Genomic DNA, 23,945 nt, shown 5'->3' with positions numbered 1-23,945 from the left:
GAAAGAATAGTAAATATGGCAGGCGACCAGCCTGGCTTAACGGTGAAATCCTAGCGGATCTTAAACATAAAAAAGAAGCTTACAAGAAGTGGAAGGTTGGACATATGACCAGGGAAGAGTTTAAAAATATTGCTCAGGCATGTAGGAATGAAATCAGGAGGGCCAAATCGCACCTGGAGCTGCAGCTAGCAAGAGATGTTAAGAGTAACAAGAAGGGTTTCTTCAGGTATGTTGGCAACAAGAAGAAAGCCAAGGAAAGTGTGGGCCCCTTAATGAATGAGGGAGGCAACCTAGTGACAGAGGATGTGGAAAAAGCTAATGTACTCAATGCTTTTTTTGCCTCTGTCTTCACTAACAAGGTCAGCTCCCAGACTGCTGCGCTGGGCATCATAACATGGGGAATAGATGGCCAGCCCTCTGTGGAGAAAGAGGTGGTTAGGGACTATTTAGAAAAGCTGGACATGCACAAGTCCATGGGGCTGGACGAGTTGCATCCGAGAGTGCTAAAGGAACTGGCGGCTGTGATTGCAGAGCCATTGGCCATTATCTTTGAAAACTCATGGCGAACGGGGGAAGTCTCGGATGACTGGAAAAAGGCTAAAGTAGTGCCCATCTTTAAAAAAGGGAAGGAGGAGGATCCTGGGAACTACAGGCCAGTCAGCCTCACTTCAGTCCCCGGAAAAATCATGGAGCAGGTCCTCAAAGAATCAATCCTGAAGCACTTACATGAGAGGAAAGTGATCAGGAACAGTCAGCATGGATTCACCAAGGAAAGGTCATGCCTGACTTATCTAATCGCCTTCTATGACGAGATTACTGGTTCTGTGGATGAAGGGAAAGCAGTGGATGTATTGTTTCTTGACTTTAGCAAAGCTTTTGACACGGTCTCCCACAGTATTCTTGTCAGCAAGTTAAAGAAGCATGGGCTGGATGAATGCACTATAAGGTGGGTAGAAAGTTGGCTAGATTGTCGGGCTCAACGGGTATTGATCAATGGCTCTGTGTCTAGTTGGCAGCCGGTGTCAAGTGGAGTGCCCCAGGGGTCGGTCCTGGGGCCGGTTTTGTTCAATATCTTCATAAATGATCTGGAGGATGGTGTGGATTGCACTCTCAGCAAATTTGCGGATGATACTAAACTGGGAGGAGTGGTAGATATGCTGGAGGGCAGGGATAGGATACAGAGGGACCTAGACAAATTGGAGGATTGGGCCAAAAGAAATCTGATGAGGTTCAATAAGGATAAGTGCAGGGTCCTGCACTTAGGACGGAAGAACCCAATGCACAGCTACAGACTAGGGACAGAATGGCTAGGCAGCAGTTCTGCGGAAAAGGACCTAGGGGTGACAGTGGACGAGAAGCTGGATATGAGTCAGCAGTGTGCCCTTGTTGCCAAGAAGGCCAATGGCATTTTGGGATGTATAAGTAGGGGCATAGCGAGCAGATAGCATAGCGAGCATGATCGTCCCCCTCTATTCGACATTGGTGAGGCCTCTTCTGGAGTACTGTGTCCAGTTTTGGGACCCACACTACAAGAAGGATGTGGATAAATTGGAAAGAGTCCAGCGAAGGGCAACAAAAATTATTAGGGGTCTGGAACACATGACTTATGAGGAGAGGCTGAGGGAACTGCGATTGTTTAGTCTGCAGAAGAGAAGAATGAGGGGGGATTTGATAGCTGCTTTCAACTACCTGAGAGGTGGTTCCAGAGAGGATGGTTCTAGACTATTCTCAGTGGTGGAAGAGGACAGGACAAGGAGTAATGGTCTCAAGTTGCAGTGGGGGAGGTTTAGGTTGGATATTAGGAAAAACTTCTTCACTAGGAGGGTGGCGTTGCCTAGGGAGGTGGTGGAATCTCCTTCCTTAGAAGTTTTTAAGGTCAGGCTTGACAAAGCCCTGGCTGGGATAGTTTAATTGGGGATTGGTCCTGCTTTTGAGCAGGGGGTTGGACTAGATGACCTCCTGAGTTCCCTTCCAACCCTGATATTCTATGATTCTATGAATCACTCCATCCAGCTATGTAATTGAGCACTATTGCAAACCAAACGCAACTGTGGAAGAGGTTAAAGGAATGAGAGGTGTATCTGAATATCTCCATGTGTACCTATGGTACTGTCTATACCAGAGAACCCCCTTGATTGTAGCTACTGACTAGCAATTTATCTAACTTAATAAAAAAAAAGACCAAGAGGCAGGATAACCACATGGGCTTTAACATGGCATCTTCTAGATACTGCTTGAACCATATACAGACTCATCTTATGGATGCTCAGATACTATGGAGCATGGCATGAATGCCTATACAGATGTTCATTTTGTGAAAGGAATCATCCATGCAAATTCACTCTCAAGTACATTCCACACAGCTCTTATCCTAAGCCAAACAAGTCCAAATACATTTAAGATCCACAAACCTACTGTAAATCATTTGCTCTTGTCAGAACATGAATTTCCATCTCTTCCCCCAACTACCAACCAGTGAGCTAACACTACCGATGAAACTCACTGTTTCCATTGGTGTTACCGAAAGACAGCACCCGTTTTACAGCATGCAGCTTTCTTGCATGGGCGAAGAATGGACACACTGGATCAAATGTTCATTTATGATACATTCTTGCAGTCAACTGGACTGCGTGCATGTAAGAGGGCAAAATCCAGCCCACAATGCGGCACTGTGCCTTAAGGCATGTATGCAAGATTTCATGAGCAATCTCACTTCCATATACCTCTGGACAGGAATGATGTTAAACTGGTGGGAATTTAGAGGCTGATCACCACTCTGAAGGCAATGGCAGTCTTTCCGTGGACAACAGAGTAAGTTGTGTTAGGCCTTTAGAGAAAGGCAAAAAAAGATGAATGAGGCTGGACTTAAATAATATGTCTAGAGTAATAAAGCAATTCATAAGGGACAAGAATTAATAACTAACTACACGTTTTGGATTTGGAGGGTGTGAACTGCAAGTGGGTGTGGGAGAGGGAGGGGAGCCTTCATGTAGGGTGTTCAGTGGGGGGGATAACTAGGAGTTATAAGATGAAATTGAGCAAGGAAACATTTAGACTGAACAACAGGAAAAAGTTACCTAATGGTGAAATCTCTTAGGTTGTGGAACATTCAGCCAAGGAAAACTCGAGCATAAAAGGAGATACTGTAAGATAATTCTTTATTGACAGAAGGACAATGACCTAAGAGGTCTCTCCTGTGCATAACTAACATTGTTTCTATGATCGCAGTCTAATGTCTGCACCATAACATCATGACATATTGTGCTGCCCGTCTCAATCATCTCCTTCTAGTTATGGCCATGTGAGCTGCACATGACAAAGGGGATCAGAAGAAAGGATGCCAAAGAAGGTAGGTAATGATACAAACCATGAATGAAAGAAAGGATGGCTAACTGGAAACCTAGAGAACAAATCTGGATTTAATATTCCTGCCCACACCACATACCACCACCCATACACATACCACCACCCATGCATGGAACATCCTGCCTATATCCAGAATATCCTACTCACAAGTAGACAACCCCCTCCCCTGTTAATTTCCTCTTGGACTCTTCATGGAGTAAAGTACTACTCAAGATGAATAGGGGTGTCAGTTTCTAGCCCTCTGTCTTGCACAGTGCCAAACAGTATCAGTGAATCCTAATATCACGAAAAAAGTTCTAAACTACTGTATTGGGTATAGTTTTTTGACTGACAATTCATATTTCTAATCTCACTACAGTATTTCATATTTGCTTTTTTTTTTTTAAGTGGATTATCCGCAGAGAGCTTAATATAAATTGGCGGTCAGCAGAACACTGCTGGAGTGACGGCCAACACACACAAGGTAATTCTCGTTGTCTCTACAATAGTTCCAGTACAGCTCCACCAGACGGTTGCAAGAGCAGAACTAATGTAGAACAGGAAGTGCGGCTAGAACAGGCAGCGTGGATAGAGCACTACCATGAAAATCAGGAAACCTGGGTTCTCCTCCCAGCTCTACCAGCGAACCCTCTGTCTGTTTTCCCTCCTGCCCCTTGACTTGTCTAATTCAACAAGAAACTCCTCAGGGCAGGGACCGGCTTGTGTGTGTGTACAAAGCCTGGGACAAATAAACTCTTTCAGTGCTACCATAATAGAAATAATGAGTAGTGTAATGGTGTTTTACTGTTATGATACCTAATTCTGCACAGATCGTGGTGGTGAAAGTGCACTGTCTACATAAACATTCCATTTTTGCTACCAGTGGCAGAATGGAAACAAATGAAGCTTTCTGAAAAGTGTAAATATAGACAAGACACAAATTACTACAGTGATGAGTGTCACAAAAATACCTATAAATAAATGCCAGGCCTGAGTACGTTTATATTTGCTTTTCAAATCTTTGCCCAGTACATTCATGTTTTCAGCAAAACAAGAATCCTTCTGTATCTAATTAATCAGCAGTTGCAACACTTCTATACCGACCATGGCATCTGGGGACAGACTAGCTGACCACAGCACTTCAATATGATGGAAATAGACTAATAAAATATATTCTACTTAGTGGCTCAAAATGGCAACTGAGAACCTGAATTGCAAACTCAACCACTTAATTTCAAGAGAACAAAAAATACTGTACCGAGCTCTTCAAATAAAAGTTTTTACAATTTAAAGAGCTTCTTATTATCCTTAAGGAAGACGATAGTATTTTTTCCATTGTATATGTTCCAGGTTATTCCTAAAATGCAAGACAATTTTTTCTCCATTTAAAGAGACATTCCTAAGAACAAGTTAGTACTTTAGCAGTGTCCCAATACCACCTTTGATTATTAGTAAATTTTAAATAAAGCAAGGACTATAATTTGCCTTCTAAATCCCAAGGCCTGCTTCAAGAAGAGGGGAAATTGGGTGATGCCAAAACAAGTGACTCTTTCCCTTACCTTAATCATCGTAAGCACATCATCCATACGTTAAGTCCTTAGGATCCCATACAGGTTCTTCTAAGTGTGTCCCCTGCAAGCAAGCAAACAAAAAATGAAGACTTTGAATTCAACAAACTATACAATTACAAACATTTTTAGGAAAGATATGAAAGAGCAAAACACTTTCAACTGCCTTCAGCAAATCACTTCCACTTCACTTTATCTCTATCTAGAACATAAATGTACCCGATGTTATTGTACAACTATAAAGAGACCCTGAGAGAGAAAAAAACAATATATGGACACATCTTTAAATTCCACTGAAATATGATAGACATAACCTCACTGTGTTTCCAGTCTCTTATATGGTAGTAAGCATGCACAGGGAATAATATGGCCTTAAAATGAGCAAATCAGTATGAAAGCAGTCTGTAGGAGATATGGTCCACACTAGGGATCGGGTGGGGGTGATTACTTTTTGAGTTCAAATCAGTCTCAGAAGAGTCACCCCTTTCTTGCTGTTGATGAAAACCAAGACTGAGGCTAAATCACCAAGCAGGACACTATGACGTATGCAATTTTTCATGGAGCAACAGTTTCGGGAACATCCTTCAGGAAACTGTACCAGAGACACACACGCACCCCACCCCCAACCGTCCTACTCCATCTCATCTAGTCCTGAAACACGTGTCCCAGCTGAGTCTTCATTACTATGTGACCTACCAAGTCTGGTCATGAGTCCCATCTTATGTATGGCCTGGGCAAAAGCAGAAGGTCTTCAGCAGCCTACAGTGACATTCATGGGACAGAGGGGTGTCTATATGTCAGATCAAAACTGGCTTTGGGTGTGCAGGACACCCTTATTTGACTGGTAGGAGAGGTTGTTTCTTGGCTGGTCTCTTGGAGTTGTAGCACAATGCCAAATTTAATCTGAGGCTAGTGCTGCTGTTTGAGCAGAATGACCGGGGGGGAAGAGTTGGAAGAAAGGAGGGAGGGAAATGAGAGAGAGAGAGTGAAGGGAATAACTTGACTGTGACCTTCATCTCAAAGAGAGCTGGGCTCAAGACCCAGCACATTAGGGTGACCATATTTCTTAAAGTAAATATGGGATGGCCCAGGGCTCACCCATGCTGCTCCCTTCCCTTCCCCGCTCCCACCCCCCCCAAGCACAGGGCTCGCCAGAGCCACCCTCCTCACACCACCCAGGGCTAGGGCTGGACTGCAGCTGGGGCTGACCTGCTGAGCTCAGTGCTGCCTGCAGTGGGGCTGGGGTTGACCTCTCCCCAAGGTCCACACCACTAGAGCCCTGTGCCGCCCACAGCTGGGGCTGACCTGCTGAGCTCCACGTCACCTGGGGGAAGGGATGGGGGGGGGGGTGTCAGCTCTGAAGGAAGCGCTGCCTGCCAGCAGCAAATTTCTCCGCTCTCCTGCTGACAGGCAATGCTGCCTTCAGCTGACCCCCGGACAGCAGCCACCACTCTCTGCTCTGCCCTGCGGCCAGGACAAATGCTCAGTTTTGGCAAAAAAGGTAGAAATGGCCAGGACAGAGCTGAAAAGGGGGACTGTCCCGGCCAAAACACTACATATGGTCATCCTAAGCACACTAGTCATTCTGTGAAGGAAGTAGAGGACTGGCAGGAGGAAGAGGCAGTCGCCTCTCCATAGTCAGGCTTGAGACCAGCTTTCCACTCTAAGGCCTCACTTGACCTCCCTCTAAATGACACAAAGTCATTTCAACTTCACATTTTGCATGGAAAAAGTCTATACACAAGAGACAGGGTTTCAGTTTTATTATTTTTTGGGGCGTGGAGGAGTTGAGTGTGGGAGAGAGGCAGGTACAAGAGACAGCAAACCTGAGGTGATTCTGAAAAGCCATTTCCAAGATACAGAACTCCATTTAAAAAAAAAAAAAAAGGTTCTTGACATATTTTGAAAATTCTTCCAATGCTTCTTTGCCAAGTCTGGCCTTACACTATTCTCATAACTTCTAAGAAGTGGAATACTCGGGGATCTAAGGGGAGATTTTCAAAAAGGCATAAACTGCCTTTGAAAAACCTGCCCTTTACAACTGTGGCCAGTTCTGACAGAGTGAAAGCTATACTGGGGACATTGATCTCTGGTCCAGTATGGACCTCTTGATAGCCCATGAGGCTCTCATGGATTTTTAAATGGCTCCAAATGACTCAAGCACCTAAATTACCATTTTCTAAAAAAGCATGTAGAACTAACTTTTTTCCTTCCAAAGAGAGCCACAAAAATGTAAAGCAGTCACTAGCAAAAGAATTCCCATACTCTACAATGTTTGAAATTTCACCTTTTCTCTGCATTCCCTTTAATTTTGATTGCTAGTTTTGTTTTATAACACTGTTTTTGTAAATAGGTGTTTTTACCTGTAAGTAATTGATACGTACTCTCAACTTCGGTATTTTTTGTCTGGAAATATACTCTAAACTCAGCAGGAAAGATAGATAACTCATAAGATGTTAACAAGAAACACTGTCCACCAAAACAAAAACATTGTATTTCCACACAGAGGCCCCAACCCAAACCCACATTAATAGTGAAATCAGTATTACAGGCGGAATGCAGGAACTCTGGCATCAAGGCCCAGTTGTCTTTCATTGCCATCTGGCTTAGAATAGGATAATTTTTTATTTTCTAAATTTTCAGAGCTCAATTCTTGAAATGCCTTTAGTTTGCTATTAAAATGTATTATAAATAGAGGTGTCGACTAATCGCAGTTAACTCGTGATTAATTAAAACAATTAATCGCCATTAATCACAGTTTTAATTGCATTGTTAAATAGAATACCAACTGAAATGTATTAAATATTTTGGATGTTTTTCTACATTTTCAAATATATTGATTTCAATTACAACACAGAATATCAAGTGTACACTTCTCACTTTATATTATTTTTATTACAAATATTTGCACTGTAAAAACGATAAAGAAACAGCATTTTTTAGTTCACCTCACACAAGTACTGTAATGCAATCTCCATGCATAAAGGGACATAAACGGACATATCAATCTTTAGCGCATCTGGCATGTAAATATCTTGCAATGCCAGCTACAACAGTGCCATAAGAACTGCCTGTTCTCACTTTCCGGTGACATTGTGAACAAGAAGTGGGCGGCATTCTCCTGCAAATGTAAACAAACTTGTTTGCCTAAGCAATTGGCTGAACAAGAAATAGGACTGAGTGGACTTGCAGACTTTAAAATGTTCATTTATTTTTAAATGCAGGGTTTTTTTGTACATAATTCTACATTTGTAAGTTCAACTTTCATGATAAAGAGATTGCACTACAGTACTTGTATTAGGCGAACTGAAAAAAAAGACAGTTACCTTTTCCGTAACTGGTGTTCTTCGAGATGTGTTGCTTATGTCTATTCCACAACAGATGTGAATGCTTGCCACTTGCACCAGTGCCAGAAGTTTTTCCCCTAGCAGTACCCATAGAGGGGGAGCGCCCCCCGCGACCCCTGGAGTGGCACCTGCCTGGCGTGGTATAAGGGGATCCGTGTGCTCCCCGCCAACTCGTCAGTTCCTTCTTGCCAAAAAACTCCGACAGAGGGGAAGGAGGGCGGGATGTGGAATAGATATGAGCAACACATCTCTAAGAACACCAGTTACGAAAAAGGTAACTGTCTTTTCTTCTTCGCGTGATTGCTCATGTGTATTCAACAACAGGTGGTTCCAGGCTATATTTGTTGGAGGTGGGTAGGAGTTCACAAGTTCCCAGGACGGAGGACAGCCCTGCCGAAGCCGGCATCATCCCTGGTTTGGGGGACGATTGCATAGTGCGAGACGAACGTGTGAACCGTAGAACACATGGCAGCCCCACGAATGTCCTGGATGGGGAGGTGGGCCACGAAGACAGCCAACGAGGCCTGCACCCGAGTCGAGTGTGCCCTCACAATGGGCTACAGGGGGACAGCCGCCAGCTCATAACAGGAATAGATGCACAAAGTGATCCGACTGGAAAGCCGCTGAGTGGGAATCGGCTGGCTCCTCGTGCGCTCAGCCGAGGCGATGAACAGTTACGAGGACTTTCTGAACGGCTTGGTCCACTTGAGGTAGAAAGCCAGAGCCCGCTGCACATCAAGCGTGTGGAGACGGCGCCCCTCGTTGGGCGTTAGGCTTGGGGCAGAGACGGTGGCTCAGAGGTCAGGGCCCCGAGCTCTAAGACTCCCCTGGCTGACGTGATTGCAACCAGGAAGGCCACCTTCCATGAGAGGTGACACCAGGAGCACGTGGCCAGTGGTTCCAACGGGGGCCCCGTGAAACGCACCAACAACAGGTTTACGTCCCACTGCGGGACCGGGGGTCTAGAATATGGAAAGAGATGGTCCAAACCCTTAAGGAACCGGCTACTCATAGCATGGGAAAATACCGTGTGCCCTTGCACCGGCCAACAGAAGGTGCACCTTGACTGACGAGGGCGACAGAGCCTGGCCCTCAGGTGAAGGAGGTAATCAAGGATAAACTGGATTGGGGCAGCCACAGAGGAGACACCCTGGTCCGCCGCCCACCTAGAAAACCGGGACCACTTCGCCAAATAAGCGCAGCAAGTGGAGGGATGTCTACTTTCGAGGAGGACACGCTGAACCTGTTCTGAGCACGTCCCTTCTTCTCCACCTAACCACTGAGCAGCCATGCTGTGAGGTGAAGAGCCGCTAGGTTGGGATGGAGGAGTCGGCGCTGGCCCTGAGAGAGCAGGTCTGAGCAGAGTGGCAACGGCCACAGCGGAGCTGCCGCCAGGCCCATGAGGGTCCCGTACCAATGCTGCCTGGGCCACGCCGGGGCAATAAGGAGGATCCAGGCCTTGTCCATCTTTATCTTCTCCAGGACCCTGCTGATTAGAGGGAATGGGGGGAAGGCGTAGAGAAGTCGGCCTGACCAGGACAGGAAAAAGCCATCGGAGACAACACCCCCCCCAGACCGCCCCTGGAGCGGAACCGGGGGCATCGCCGGTTCTGTCGAGTCGTGAATAGGTCCACCTGGGGAGTTCCCCACCTTCGGAAGAGCCGGTGGCCACTTCCGGGTGGAGGGACTACTCGTGTTGCGAGGAAAAGTCCCTGCTCAAGCGATCCGCCCTCTCATTCCGGGCGCCCGGTAGGTGGAAGGCCTTCAGGTGGATGCCATGGGCTATACAGAAGTCCCACAGCCGGAGGGCTTTGTGGCAGAGGGCATAGGATCGGGCCCCGCCTTACCTGTTGATATAGAACATCGAGGCCATGTTGTCTGGAAGGACCCTGACTACCTTGTCCTCCACGTGCGAGCAGAAGGCCATGCACGCCAGCTGCACAGCCCTGAGCTCCTTGACGTTTATACGTAGGGTCAGGTTTTGAGCCGACTACAGGCCTTGGGTCTGAAAGTTCCCCACATGGGCCCCCCAAACGAGGTCCGACGCATTGGACACCGGCTCCAACAACAGGGCCCTGTCCCTGAACAGGGACACCTTGGAGCATGTTGTTTGGGGCAGACCACCACCATAGGGAGGCGATCACAGAGTCCTGAATGGTGAGGACCTTGTCCATCCTGTCTGTGGCCTGGGAAAACTTCAAGGCCAACCAGAGCTGGAAGGGCCTCATCCTGAGTCTGGTGTGACGGACCACGTATGTGCATGCCAACATGTGATCCAAGAGTTGCAGGCAAACCCTGGCTGTTGTCACCGGGAACCTTGTGACTGAGCCAATGAGATCTGTCAGGTTCTCAAATCTGTCTGGCAGGAGAGAGGCCCTGGCCGACACTGCGTCCAGGAGTGCTCAAATAAACTTTATGCGTTGGACCGGGACTAACGTGGACTTGGTGTTGTTTACCAACAGACCCAAGGCGGTGCACATGGACAGGAGGAGCGGACCCATGACAGCAAGAGACCGGTGATTGACACCCAGGGCTGCGATGTCTTTGCGGAGACTTGGAGTGGGAGTCTGAGCGGAAATGGCATTAACGACCGTGCCGTGACTGACTGGACGAGGACTGTTGGCAATGCCTGCCACAGTCCCGTCGATATTCGCTCCTGGAGGACGAGCAGTGCTGAGAGTCCTGGCTGGACGGAACCCAGACAGTCTGGTCGGCATCGAGGGTGATCCACATGGACTCTGCCCAGTGAACGGCATCGGGAACGTACCCTCGAAAGAGACCAGTACCAGGCTGGAGGCGACTGCGGAGATCCCAGTGGCGGCTTGCCTCTGGAGCGTGGGGCCAACGTCGGTGATGCTCCGGGCATCGGCACAGACATAACATCCCAGGCCGCCTGGAGAGCTCCGGGTGTGGACGGCATCCGGATATCTGGAGAGGCCTGTTCCAAAGGGGCTGGGCTACTCCGCTCAACATGAGTCGGAGGCCTGGGGCCCGGTGGGGATCAAGGACTGCCCAACATAGGCCTAGCCTCTGTCCCAGACTTCCCTCGGTGCCGCTGTGAAGAGGGAGTCTTTCTGGCCCTCTTGGCGTGCCCTGTGAACGGGGAGCGGTGCCAATTGGTCGATGGCACCAAAGGGTCGCCACATACCGATGCTGCGGTGCCAGGTACCGGTTGGGAGCGGTGTGCCAGAGTGGGGGTCAGCGCCGACTCCATCAGGATGGCCCAGAGCCTAATGTCCCTTTCTCTTTTGGTCCAAGGCTTAAATGACTTGCAAATCTTGCACCTTTCGCTGATATGGGTTTCTCCCAAACAGCGCAAACAGTCTGCGTGCGGGTCACTTCTTGGCACAGAACGCCTATAAGAGCCGCATGACTTAAAGCCCAGGGTGCGGGGCATGCCTTGTCCCGGGATCACTGACTAACTAAACTAACTAACTAAACAGCTAACTAACTACAGGTACTAACGAACAGTTCTGGGGACGAGCTACAGCAAAGCTGGAGCAGAGCAGTTCCGACGCACAATCACTGGTGGCAAGAGGGAACTGAGGGTGGGGGGAGCACGCAGCTCCCCTTATACCGCACCAGGCAGGCGCCACTCTAGGGGTTGCAGGGGGCGCTCCCCCCTACAGGTACTGCTAGGGGAAAAACTTCCGGCATCGGTGCACGTGGTGAGCACGCACACCAATTGTGGAATACACATAAGCAACCACTTGAAGAAGATTATTTCTTTTGTTTTTTTACAGTGAAAATATTTGTAATAAAAAATCAATATAAAGTGAGCACTGTACATTTCGAATTCTGTGTTATAACTGAAATCAACATATTTGATAATGTAGACAAGATCCAAAAATACTTAAATACTTGATATTCTATTATTGTTTAACATTGCGATTTATCGTGTGATGAATCACAATTAATGTTTTTAATCGCTTGACAGCCCTAATTGTAAATATTACTCAAATAATAAATAATTGATTTAGCAAAAGTCTGCACAATGGAGGCACTTGGATTTTGGTGGATTCTGTTTTTGTTTCCCCTTCCTTGCAAAAGCAAGAAGTCCTGGAAGAGCTGTGTAGGGGCCTTAAATCCATTCTTCATATGGAGTGTGTCAGCATTTCTTAGATAGTTCTTAAACTAGGCTCTGAGAGAGAGGTACTGTTTGAAGTCCTTATGTGTGTTCAGCACTTAACACAATGGAGCCCTGATCTGGCCTCTCAACACTACCTGAATATACACAGTCACACACACACACAAAGTCTGAACAAGTCAAAACAGAATAAAGGCATCCCCACTTCTGGCCTGGGCTTTAGCCACAAGAACATCCTTACTTTCCTTTTAATAAACTTCAACCATTGCTTAACCTCAGATTCAACTACTATTTGGCCAAACAGGGCTCTAGACACTGTATAGCACTGATAGAGTGAATAGTGTTCCTTGGGTTAGAGCCATATAGGACCACCTCAGAGTTAATCTCTGTTTACACACAGCTAAGTTTCTATTAAAGGCCTACGTAGGCAGGATCACATGTTCTGCTCCGTGCCCCACTGGGTTCTTCTGATTGATGCAAGATTGCTTGAAACAGATGGATCCTAGAGTAAACACTGTTCCTATCACCAAAGCATTTTTACCTCGTCCAATTACATCTAGGTATTTGAGGAAACAGTTCCATATACTGGTTTTTATTTTCATGTCTGTCCTAAAACCCAGAGGACCATAGAAGCCAAAAAGCAAAATACATCTGTCACCTAAAGTTTTGGTGACCACATCTCACCGGTAGGGGTCTACCAATTTCACAGCCATGAAAAATGTGTCACGGACCGTGAAATCAGCCCTTCCCCATTAATTCTGATCTCCCCTGCTGCTGGGAGCCCAGGGCTCCTAACTGTTAGTCCGGACAGCTGGGGAGGGATAGGAGTTGTCCTTCCCCTGCATGGCTGCTCTTGGTGGGGAGATCAGACCCACCTCCAGAGGCAGTGCAGAAATGAGGGTGGTACACCCTCACTTTTACGCTGCAGCAGCCCGGAAGCTGGGCTCTGTGCTTCTGTCCCCCTTCCCCCATGGCTTTTGCTCCCCCAGCTCCTCTGGGCTGGGGGCTTCTGCTCCCAGTGGCTGCAGCTGGGGCAACCCGGGCTCCGGGTTCCCCCCCCCCCCACCTCAGGACTCCGGCCACGGCTCTTGGCACAGAGCTTAGGGGCTTCCTCCCCCGGCGGCTCCTGGGACTGGGGGCTTTTGCTCCCGCCAGCTGCAGTCAGGGCAGCCCGGACTCAAGGCCTATCCCCTGCTCCAGCCAGGGCTTGCAGGCAGCCCAGGCTTTGGGCTTCTGTTCTCTGCCGCTCCAGCCGGGTTAGCCTGGGAGCCAGATTACTGCCCCCCACTCCTCCCTTCTCCATGGCTCCTGCTGAGGCTCCAGGTTTCCTCCCTCAGCAGCTCCGGCCCGGGTTTGGGGCTTCTGCTCCTGCCAGCTGCAGCCAGGGCAGCCCGGGCTTCCGCACTGCCACCCCCTAGGCCGAGGCAACCCAGGCTCCGGGCTTCCATCCCCCAGGGCTTCTTCTGGGACTGGGGCACCCAGCCTTAATCTTTAACTGACCTGGCTAGCAGCACGGGGCAGATCCTACCCACCTCTAGGAACCTCCACTAACTGCAGGAAGCTCAGAGGCTGCTGCCTAGGCAGCACAGAAGTGAGGGTCGCAATCTTGGGGACCCCCCCACAACAACTTTGCAAACTCCCACCCCCCCACCCCATGATCCCATTTTGGGTCAGGACCCCCATGATTACAACACTGAAATTTCAGATGTAAACTTCTGAAATCATGAAATTGACCAATTTAGAAAGCCTCTGGCCATTAAATTGACCAGAATGGACCATGAATTTGGTAGGGCCCTTCTCATTGGTATTGCTACACATGCAGAAGTCAAACAAAAAAAAACCCTAGATCCAAAGCCCTCTGAACATTAGATTAGATTTAATTCTGCAGTTCAGATCTCTAACAGAAGCTAGTTGAAATTTGCAGTTTTTTTTTAATAAAAGATTTTGATATTTCACACACCAAACAAACCCCACCCTCCATTTTTCAACCACTATTCCTCTCTTTAGTAGCTCCCTCTCTCTCAGTATAGAAGGATCACCAGCACAAAAGCTCAGATGTATTGTCTCAAACCTCTTTTACAATCATGCCAACAAGCTTATGAGAAAAGTATTCAGATTCCTAGAGAAACTGTGGCACAAGGAAGAACTGTGACAGGAAGAGAGTTTAAGGGCCTGATTCAAAACCCATTGAGCCAATGGAAAGATTTCCATGGACTTCAATGGGCACTGGATTGGGCCCCAAGTTCAGATAGTTGTTGAAGTCACGTGAACAACCAGTGACAGAACTGAGACTAGAACTCAGTGGTCTGACTCCTAATCCTCTGTTCTAGTCCTTGGACTCAATGCCCTCCCTACTTCCTTTTGACAGGTGTTAAATACTGAATTGTGTAGACATGTTGCAAGATATCAACGTAAATGTATATTTAACATATGCTAACACTGCTATATACACCAAGAAGTTCATACATCCAGACCTGTCCTTGGAGTTTAAATTCATATGGCCTGTGCATACAAAAAAATTGTGTTTGCAACTGAAGTTTATACAGCAGTATTGAAAGGGATAGGAATGTATGTTCTACATTCAATTTAGTAAGCACCAGCCAACTGTACAAGTATTTTCACTAGGCTGCCTTGCTAGGATCGGACTGACACAGTGTGCCTACAATGTAATCCGATTGCCAGATAATCTTACAAAAATGCAATATCCTGAGGATATGAATATAATGCAATCTTGCCATGGAGCAGTCAGCTGACTTTGATAAGCCATGTTGTATTGAGGTCACTGCGCTGCAGACGTGATCTAATTAGGCTATCCTTGTCGTTTGTATATTTGGATGGCGGCATTCTTAAGTGAGTGAATTTGTATACTGTTGGGGGGGCACACAAGACACCAAGAGAGGGGCCTCAACTACAATGAGGGGTGTAAGCCTTCTGTTGTTGTAAACCTGGTCAGCTCTATCTGCACTTGCAATGTTGGGAGTGCTAGCACAGACGAGGCTCAAGTGTTTGGACTCTCTAGACATCACAGTAGTAGAGAGCAGCCCAGAGGGCTCAGGAGGATAAAAAAATTGCTTATATGGAGACACACTGTGCTATAGAGGTTGATCATTTGTAAAATGAGGAAGATAATTTTCATCCAAAAACCATACATGAATGCAAGGTATGCTTTACAAACAAGGGCACTATTATCCTCATTTTACGGATAGAAAAGGTGAGAGGGATATTAAGGCTAGGATTTTCAAAAGAGCCTAAAGGTGTGAGGCCTCCAATGTCCACTGAATTTCAATGGGAGTCATGCTCAACTTCAGTAAGCACCTTCCGAAAAAATCACAGCCAAAGACACTATCTAAGACAAACCTAAGCCTAAGACAAGATCTCAGGACCAGTCAGCATCACAACCAAAGTAGGACTTGGGAGTTCAGACTACCAGTCCCATGCACCAAGCCATACTGCTTTAGTCATGACCTACCTCACTGGGATGTGGTGAGACTTTCACACATGCTGTAAGTCTCCATGATTCATGGATCAAAACGTGTTGTGTGCAAGGGCAGTTTTGTAACTGAGTTAGGGCAGCTACCATCAAGTTCCCAAGAATGCATAGAGAGAGATTTCTCCCCTGCAATACCTGCACTTTGAAGGATTGGAGCGAGAAGGGAAAACAAAAACAATAAAAAAAATCTACCCCATGTGTTAATCCATTTTTCAGAAAGATAAGAGGCAAAAAAAAATGTAATGGTAAAAAGTCACAGTACAGTGTTATATAGGGCTGGCCTTAAGTACAAGCAACAGCTTGGGATCCTGTGTACTCCAGAGATCATGGGCAGTGGCCCCATCTCCCCTACCCAACAGCAAGACCAGAGGGCAATGTGTTGGGTGGGAACTCACCCCTCAGCCCCCCTTTTATCTGGCAACGGAGGTATCATTCCTTCCAAACCCACCACCACAGAGTTTAGGGCACAAAGATTAGAACTTAAGAGACAGTCTTATATTCATACAGGCTAAGAAAACTATTGTCTAGTTGTTTGTGTTTAGGGCTGGGGGTCAAACTCCTGATTTCTAGTCCTTATCATTTATATTATATTAGCATCTAGAGGCTCCAATTGAGATCAGGGTCCCATTGTGCTGGGCACTGTACTGACACATAAGAGACAGTGCCTGCTCCAAAGAGCTTACAAGTCTGTAAGTAAATAACACAAAGGGAGAGAGCAGAAATGAAATCACTCACCCAAGGTAACAACAGGTCAGTGGCAGAGCTGGGAACAGGTCTCCAGACTCCCAGCCCAATGCCCTAGCCACTAGACCATACTGCTTCTGGTTCTGAAACAATCTCATTGTGTGATCACAACCCTTCTGTATGTTTGTTAATATGAACCTAGGTCCCAGAGGCGCTAATGAGAGGATTCACATTTGGAAAGTGCTTTGATGAGACTTTAAAAATACATATTCGCCATTATTGTTGTAATGCTTAATACAGCTGAGTCTTAATGCACCTCCAACATAACAAACCGCAGTAGACAGTTAGTGGTGTTGCACTGAAAAGCTATTTTTATTTCATCCAGGGATGAATTAGGTGACCTACAGCTATAGGTTTGTCCCTCTCTCATTAAAATAATTCTAAAACAGGTATTAGTTGGCTAAATGGGACCAAATCCCACCTCCTGTGTAATCCACCTGAAAGCCAAAAGCATCAGGGCAAATTAAAGCTGCCTTTAATCCTTACAAATCTCAGTATACTTTATCCTTCATTACTCCTGCCCCCAGTTATTATTCCTGATGGATGGACACCTGTTCATGCTGCTGGTATTTCAGTGTCTTCCATCAGGAAAGATGGATGAAAGTGACATGAAGGGTAACATGCTCGTGACATAAGAAACTGATCTCTTGGGTCGTGTCCTAAATATAACGGGAAGGGTAAAACCTTTATGTATGCAGTAACATAAAATCCCTCCTGGCCAGAGGTACAGAATCACTTTACCTGTAAGGGGTTAAGAAGTTCAAATAACCTGGTTGGCACCTGACCAAAAGGACCAATAAGGAAAGAAGATACTTTCAACTCTCGGGGGCGGGAGGGGTTTTGTTTGTGCTCTCTTTGTCTGTTCCCTCTCTGGAGAGGGAGGAAGGGAGGGGGGAGGGAGACCGACCGACCGACCAAGCAGGTAAACCATTTCTTGAAAAGATACATCTAAAATTACAGACATTTTAAGTAAAGGCAAGGAAATGCGTTAGACTGTCTTTTGTTTTAGCTTGTGAATTTTCCCTATGCTAAGAGGGAGTTTTATTCCTGTTTTTTGTAACTTTGAAGCTAGGCCTAGAGGGGAATCCTCTAGATTTTAAATCTTTTTATTTACCCTGTAAAGTTACCTTCCATACTGATTTTGCAGGTATAATTCTTTAATTTAAAAAAAAAGTAATTCTTCATTTAAGAATCTGATTGATTTTCAGTGTCCTAAAAACCCAGGGGTTTGGTCACTTTGTAACCAATTGGTTAGTATATTATTCTCAAGCCTCCCCAGGAAAGGGGGTGAAGGGGTTTAGGGGAATATTTTGGGGGAAACAGGGACTCCAAGTGGCCCTTTTTCCTAGATTTTTGTCAAAATCACTTAGTGGTGGCAGCAATACCATCCAAGAACAAGGAAAGGATTTGTGCCTTGGGGAAGTTTTAACATAAGCGGGTAGAAATACGCTTAGGGGGTCTTTCATGTGGGTCCCAACATCTGTACCCCAGAGATCAGAGTGGGGAGGGAACCCTGACAGGGCGTGATTTCCTGTAGACACCAGCAGCATAGATTTCCACTCCTGTTTTCCCAGTCAGCTAGTGACTAGTTCAGATTACTTGTTGCTGCCACAATACCACTGAATAGGTTGAATAAATTCAGCATAAAACTATATCCATGTGTATCAACATGCATAAACTAGGTCCACTTGTACATAAATTAGGCAGAGTTATTATGCTAATTTAAACAGCTTGACTATACCACGTCTATGTTTGCAGTCTGCTATGATCCTCCGGGACAGCACTGTAAGCAAGTTGTTACATCTGAATAAGACGACTTTCTGCTGGCAATCTGCCACAGTTCTCACAGATAAGCATTGCAAATGAGCCATTACATATTCCCCCAAAGCAAACTATTAATAGAGAAGAATGGGTAAGGGGACTATTTAGAATTACTGTCACTCCACATTAACTCTGTTGGAAATTAATCTCCTCCTCCTATCTTTCTCCTGAGCAGTAATAAATCTAAAAAACTCTTCTCCTAAATCCCCAACCATAAATCCTATAAAACATGCAGAATCATCCAGGTCAGGCCATTATCCTGTATGACCCTTTCTACCTCCCTTTTTCTTCTAGGAGCTAGCGAACAGGAGCAGCAAACAGGGGAGCTCTGTGAGGGAGTTTGGAGGGGGAGTGCAGGAGGCAGATACGCCTAACACACTAAACTTAGACCAATAATCTCCCCTCCCTCCCCCCAAACCCTGCAAGAGTAAAAAATAACGGTACGGAGGGTAATTTAAGTGACAGGTTACATACCACAGCTAGTAGTTCTGCAATTTCATGTTGAGTTCCTTCAGAAATATCATCTGATCTTGGTGATTTATTACTGTTTAACTTATCACTTTGTTCTAAAACTTCCTCTATTTACACCTAAATCTGGAACAGTTCCTCAGATCTGCCACCTAAAAAACTATGGCTCAGGTGTGGGGATCTCCACATTCAAAGAATTAAGGCTTGTCTACACAGGCAATTTACAGCGCTACAACTTACTCGCTCAGCGATGTGAAAAAACACCAAGTGCAGCACGTTGCAGTGCTGTAAAGTGCCAGTGTAAACAGTGCCCCAGCGCTGGGAGCTACGCCCCTCGTGGAGGTGGGTTTTTTAGAGAACCGGGAGAGCTCTCTCCCAGTGCTGCGCCATGACCACACAAGCCACGTTAAGCCACAAGCTGCTGCAGCAGCGCTTTAGCATTGCCGGTGTAGACTAGCCCTTAGTCTATTTAATCATGAATGCTATGGAGAAAGTGAATGGGGAAGTGTTATTTATTCCTTCACATAACACAAGAACCAGTGGTCACCCACTGAAATTAATAGGCAGCAGGTTTAACACAGACATAAGGAAGTACTTCTTCACACAAAGCATAGTCAACCTGTGGAACTTGTTCCCATGGGTTGTTGTGAAGGATAAAAGTATAACTGGGTTAAAAAAAAATTAGATACGCTCATGGAGGATAGGTCCATCAATGGCTATTAGCCAAGCTGGTCAGGGATGCAACCCCATCCTGTGGGTGTCCTAAAACCTTCAACTGCCAAAAGATGGGACTGGACAACAGGAAGGATCACTAGAAACTGCCCTGTTCTGTTCATTCCCTCTGAAGCATCTGGCACTGGCCACTGTCAGACAGGATACGGGCTAGATGGAGCCTTAGTCAGACCAAGAATTGCCATTCTTATAGTCTTTCTTATAGGCCACAATCCCGCAAACACTTATGCATGTGAATAACTGTGTATGAGGGGTCCAACTAACTTCCTGTACCACTGTGCTCTCTCCTATGTGAGCGAAAACATCCCATCAAAATCCATTAAGCTACTCACAACTTTACCCCTTCAAATTATTTAATTGTTTGTATAATGGCAGTGTCTAGAGGCCCCACCTGTCTGGGTGTGGTGTTGTGCCACAGTTCCTCCTCTTCAAGGGCCACCTCAATCAAGACTCAAACAACTCTGAATTTTACAACGAAGTGGCCTCTCCTGGAGTTTCATTTATTATGAAACAACCCCTTGCACTTGTACTTGGGCTTCTCCTGTCCTTTCAGACCTGTTGCAGAGTCAATAGTTCTAAATGACACCCTGCAAAAGGGTCTGGAAAACACTATATTGGGGCTTCACCTCACATCCCTAAGCCTGGACTTGTTCCTGCCCCAGTTCACCACAATCCCTTTGGCTCTCCCAAAGCTCATACTAGACCTTTGGCCACTGCTCGCTCTCCAGGCAACTAGCCTGCTATTCTCAGTGGAAAGCCCAAGTCTCTCCTAGTCCCTGACCCCTCTCTCAGAATAAACCTAGAACACGGCTCTGTATAGTTTCCCCACACTTCATCACAAGAATATCTTTGCATTAAATGCAACCAGATGTGGCCCTTCTACTGGCCTGAAGACTGAGTCTGTCCACCCCATTGTTCAGACTTGTCCAAAGTCATGGGTCCACCAACCTCACAACAAAGTCCATGGCCACAAATTTGGTAAACTCCTCTTTCCTAGGTATCATCTATTCTTAAAAGTTGGTTCAGATTAAGCCAGGTTGTGAATTTAAAGCACAAAACTATATATATTTTATATACAAGCCCTTATACACATTGGGCCTGATCTTGCAAGCTCCAATGCACAAAAGTTCCCATCATTACTCGGTCTTCAAATACAGATTACTACCAAGAAATCCTGCCAGTTTCTGCAGCAAGAATTTTAGGTTGTTATTTTCATGTTTTGTTTTGGGTTGTTTTTTTTTAAAAAGTCTCTCTCTCTCTCTCCTCGGAGCTGATATGAAAGCACATTCACAGAACCCAAATTACAAGAGCCCTAATCTCAAAGTCTGATATCAACAGCCTTTCCTCAGGCAGTTTCAGGCAATATAATTTGCATGATTTAGTCAATTGATGGTTTCAGTTTTCTCAGAAGCCTCTAATTTCCTGTACAGTCTCCTTTGTACAGAGACTGCAAATCTGGGGCAGGAAAGTCAAGCAGCCCTTCAGGAAGCAGAGTCAAGAAACACAAACTCCAGCCAGGGATTTCTAAAAATGGCTATAGCTTCTGACAGCAATAGGATATTCTTCATTCCTGTGCACAGATGTTTTACATGGATCTTAAGCTTAAAAATATAAATATGACATTGTTGTGCCTGGATATTGTGCCTTTCACCTCTAGGTCACCAGTTTAAGTCTACAGCATGTCAGTACTGATCAAAAACCATCACTTCTTGAGGGCTATTTGTTGGCCTGTATGAAGTAACATGATAGTTCAGCTCCAGTTCCTAGGGGACAGATGCCACGTAAGAATGGCCATACTGGGTCAGACCAAAAGTCCATCTAGCCCAGTATCCAGTCTTCCAACAGTGGCCAATGCCAGGTGCTTCAGAAGGAACAAACAGAACAGGTAAGCATCAAGTGATCCATCCCATCGCTCATTCCCAGCTTCTGGCAAACAGAGGCTAGGGACACTGTCCCTACCCATCCTGGCTAATAATCATTGATGGACCTATCCTCCATGAACTTATCTAGTTTCACTACAATTGGCATTAAGTTAAACCTTTTTGGTCCACCTCAGCCCAAAAGGACAGGAATGTAGGACCTGGTCCTACTCCCACTTAAGTCAGTGACAGAACTCCCACTGAACTATAATGGTACAGATTTAGGCCTGTAGTGGCTATTAAGGCTGAACCCTCTAGAATTGAATTAATGTACATTAGCAGGGAGCAGCTTTGCACTTCTGCCCCTCATGCTGTACCATTTCTGAGCATGAAAGAAAGATTTTAGTCTCCAGACTTGTCAATCCAGCTCCAACACTAAATTCACTATTAATAATATACATTATTGCAAAATAAAGGATACACAATTAATATTTGTTTTTTTAAAAAACCTGATGCTCCAAGCAGTTTTATAAATATACAAATACGTATCCATCAGATATCACTTTTGGTCACCTGCAAGCCAGTTACATGTGGATAAATCAGCCAACTGAGCCATGGAGTCCCTCAAGTGACAGTTTTAAAGGGTGGGATATTGCATCCATTCAGTCATACTGAAAATGTGGGCTTTACCTCCCCTTCTTAGGGGTCGGCAATAGCCAGCTCAGGACTATGGACCCAGAAGGTAAGGTCATCCCCACTTCACAAAGGCAGAGTTTGTGTTTAAGATTTTCAAACATGGTTTCCCGAAGTTAAGCCCCCAAATCCACATATAAGCTCCTAAATAAATTGTTCCCACTGAAGTCAATGGATCTCAACATTTCAATTCAGGACAAGGTTGCTCTGAGTGCCTAACTTTAGACAAACAAGTATGAACACTTTGGCTGAAGTGACTTGCTCAAGATCACACAGGAAATCCATGAACAAGCTTGGAATAAGAACCCAGTCTGAGTGCTAGCCCAGGGCCTTAACCAAAAGGCCACCCCTTCCGTGGGAGCCCACCATATCATATATATTACAGGCACAACCCCTGGAATTCCACTGCACCCCTGGGCCACATTTTTACAGACAAGATATGAGCATTTTGCCATAGTTGTCAATATTTGTGCTGGTGGGTTACTGCAGGTTAAAACCAATGGGACACATGTTGGTAGCAGTATCCCAGGAAGGCTGGGCAAGGAATAATACTCGGCAGTCATTGGAATTCTGTAACCTTTGAATTCATAATGTTATGTCCAGATATGTGGATTGAAGCAAGACCTGTCAAGGAATGGAAAAAGTCTACAATAGAGATGTGGCTCCAGATGTTGCATGGAGTGGTGGGTTTCCACTTTAATCCTCCTCCTCATCTTCCCTCATTATTAAGGAAGACAGAGCACCAGGGGGACTTGGGGTCAGGGGTAGGCTACTAACCAGCAGGGAATCATAATAAGCAGTCTGAGAGCCTCAAAAGCCATGTCTGAGTATAAACATGCATTGGTTTAGTTAAACTCGTGCAAAAAACCTCTTTGTGGACTTTATTTTTTTACATGACTTATTTTGGTTTAGCTTAGACGTGTTCTGGAGGAACTGACAGACAGAGGTGGTTTGGGAACAAATTGATGAATTAAATAGTAATAAGTTCCCTGAACCAGATGGTATTCACCCAAGAGGTCTGAAGCACCTCATATATGAAATAGCAGAACTAATTGTGGTTTATAACCTATCACTTAAATCAGCCTCTATACCACATGACTGGAGGATAGCTAATATGATGCCAATTTCTTTTTAAAAGACACCAGAAGCAAACCTGGCAATTACAGGCACCAGAGGCAATCCTGGCAATTACAGGTCAGTAACCCTAACTTCATACTAGGCAAGTTGGTTGAAACTATAGTAGAGAACAGAATCATCAGAGACACAGATGAACAAGATACTCTGTGGAAGAGTCAACATTGATTTTGTAAAGGAAAAGTCATGCCTCACCAATTTATAAAAGTTCTTTGAGGGGGTCAACAAGCATGTGGACAAGGGTAATCCAGCTGATACAATGTATTTGGACCTTCAGAAAGTCTTTCATAAGGTCCCCCACCAATGGCTCTTAAGCAAAGTGATCAGTTATGGGCTAAGAGGGAAGATCCTCTTATGGATCAGTAACTTGTTATAAGATAGGAAATAAAGGGTAGATATAAAGGGGTCAGTTATCACAATGGAGAGAGGTGAACACCAGGTCCCCGGGGATCTATACTAGAACCTGTGCTGATCACCATATTCATAAATGATCTGGAAAAGGGATATCACTAAACTGCAACAAAACAGAAGATAAAATTCAGTGTTGATAAGTGCAAAGTAATGCACACTGGAAAACATAATCCCAACTATACATACAAAATAATGATGGGGTCTAAGTTAGCTGTTACCACTGAGGAAAGATATTGGAGTCATTGT

At 45.6% G+C, this 23,945-nt stretch overlaps 1 protein-coding gene across 3 annotated transcripts in view; it reads right to left on the bottom strand.

The window, feature by feature from the left end:
* PTPRA (protein tyrosine phosphatase receptor type A) overlaps window positions 1-23,945 on the bottom strand; it is a 258,757-nt gene that overhangs the window by 123,349 nt on the left and 111,463 nt on the right. For all 3 annotated transcript variants that reach the window (XM_077816029.1, XM_077816026.1, XM_077816027.1), the window contains one exon: window positions 4,905-4,977. In XM_077816029.1, coding sequence (XP_077672155.1) covers window positions 4,905-4,931 — 27 coding nt within the window. In that variant the 5' untranslated portion in view covers window positions 4,932-4,977. The remainder of the gene's footprint in view (window positions 1-4,904; window positions 4,978-23,945) is intronic.

This window comes from Eretmochelys imbricata, chromosome 4 (genome assembly GCF_965152235.1).
Source record: "Eretmochelys imbricata isolate rEreImb1 chromosome 4, rEreImb1.hap1, whole genome shotgun sequence".
NCBI classification, from domain to species: Eukaryota; Metazoa; Chordata; order Testudines; family Cheloniidae; genus Eretmochelys; species Eretmochelys imbricata.
This window is presented reverse-complemented; position numbering and strand designations above follow the sequence as displayed.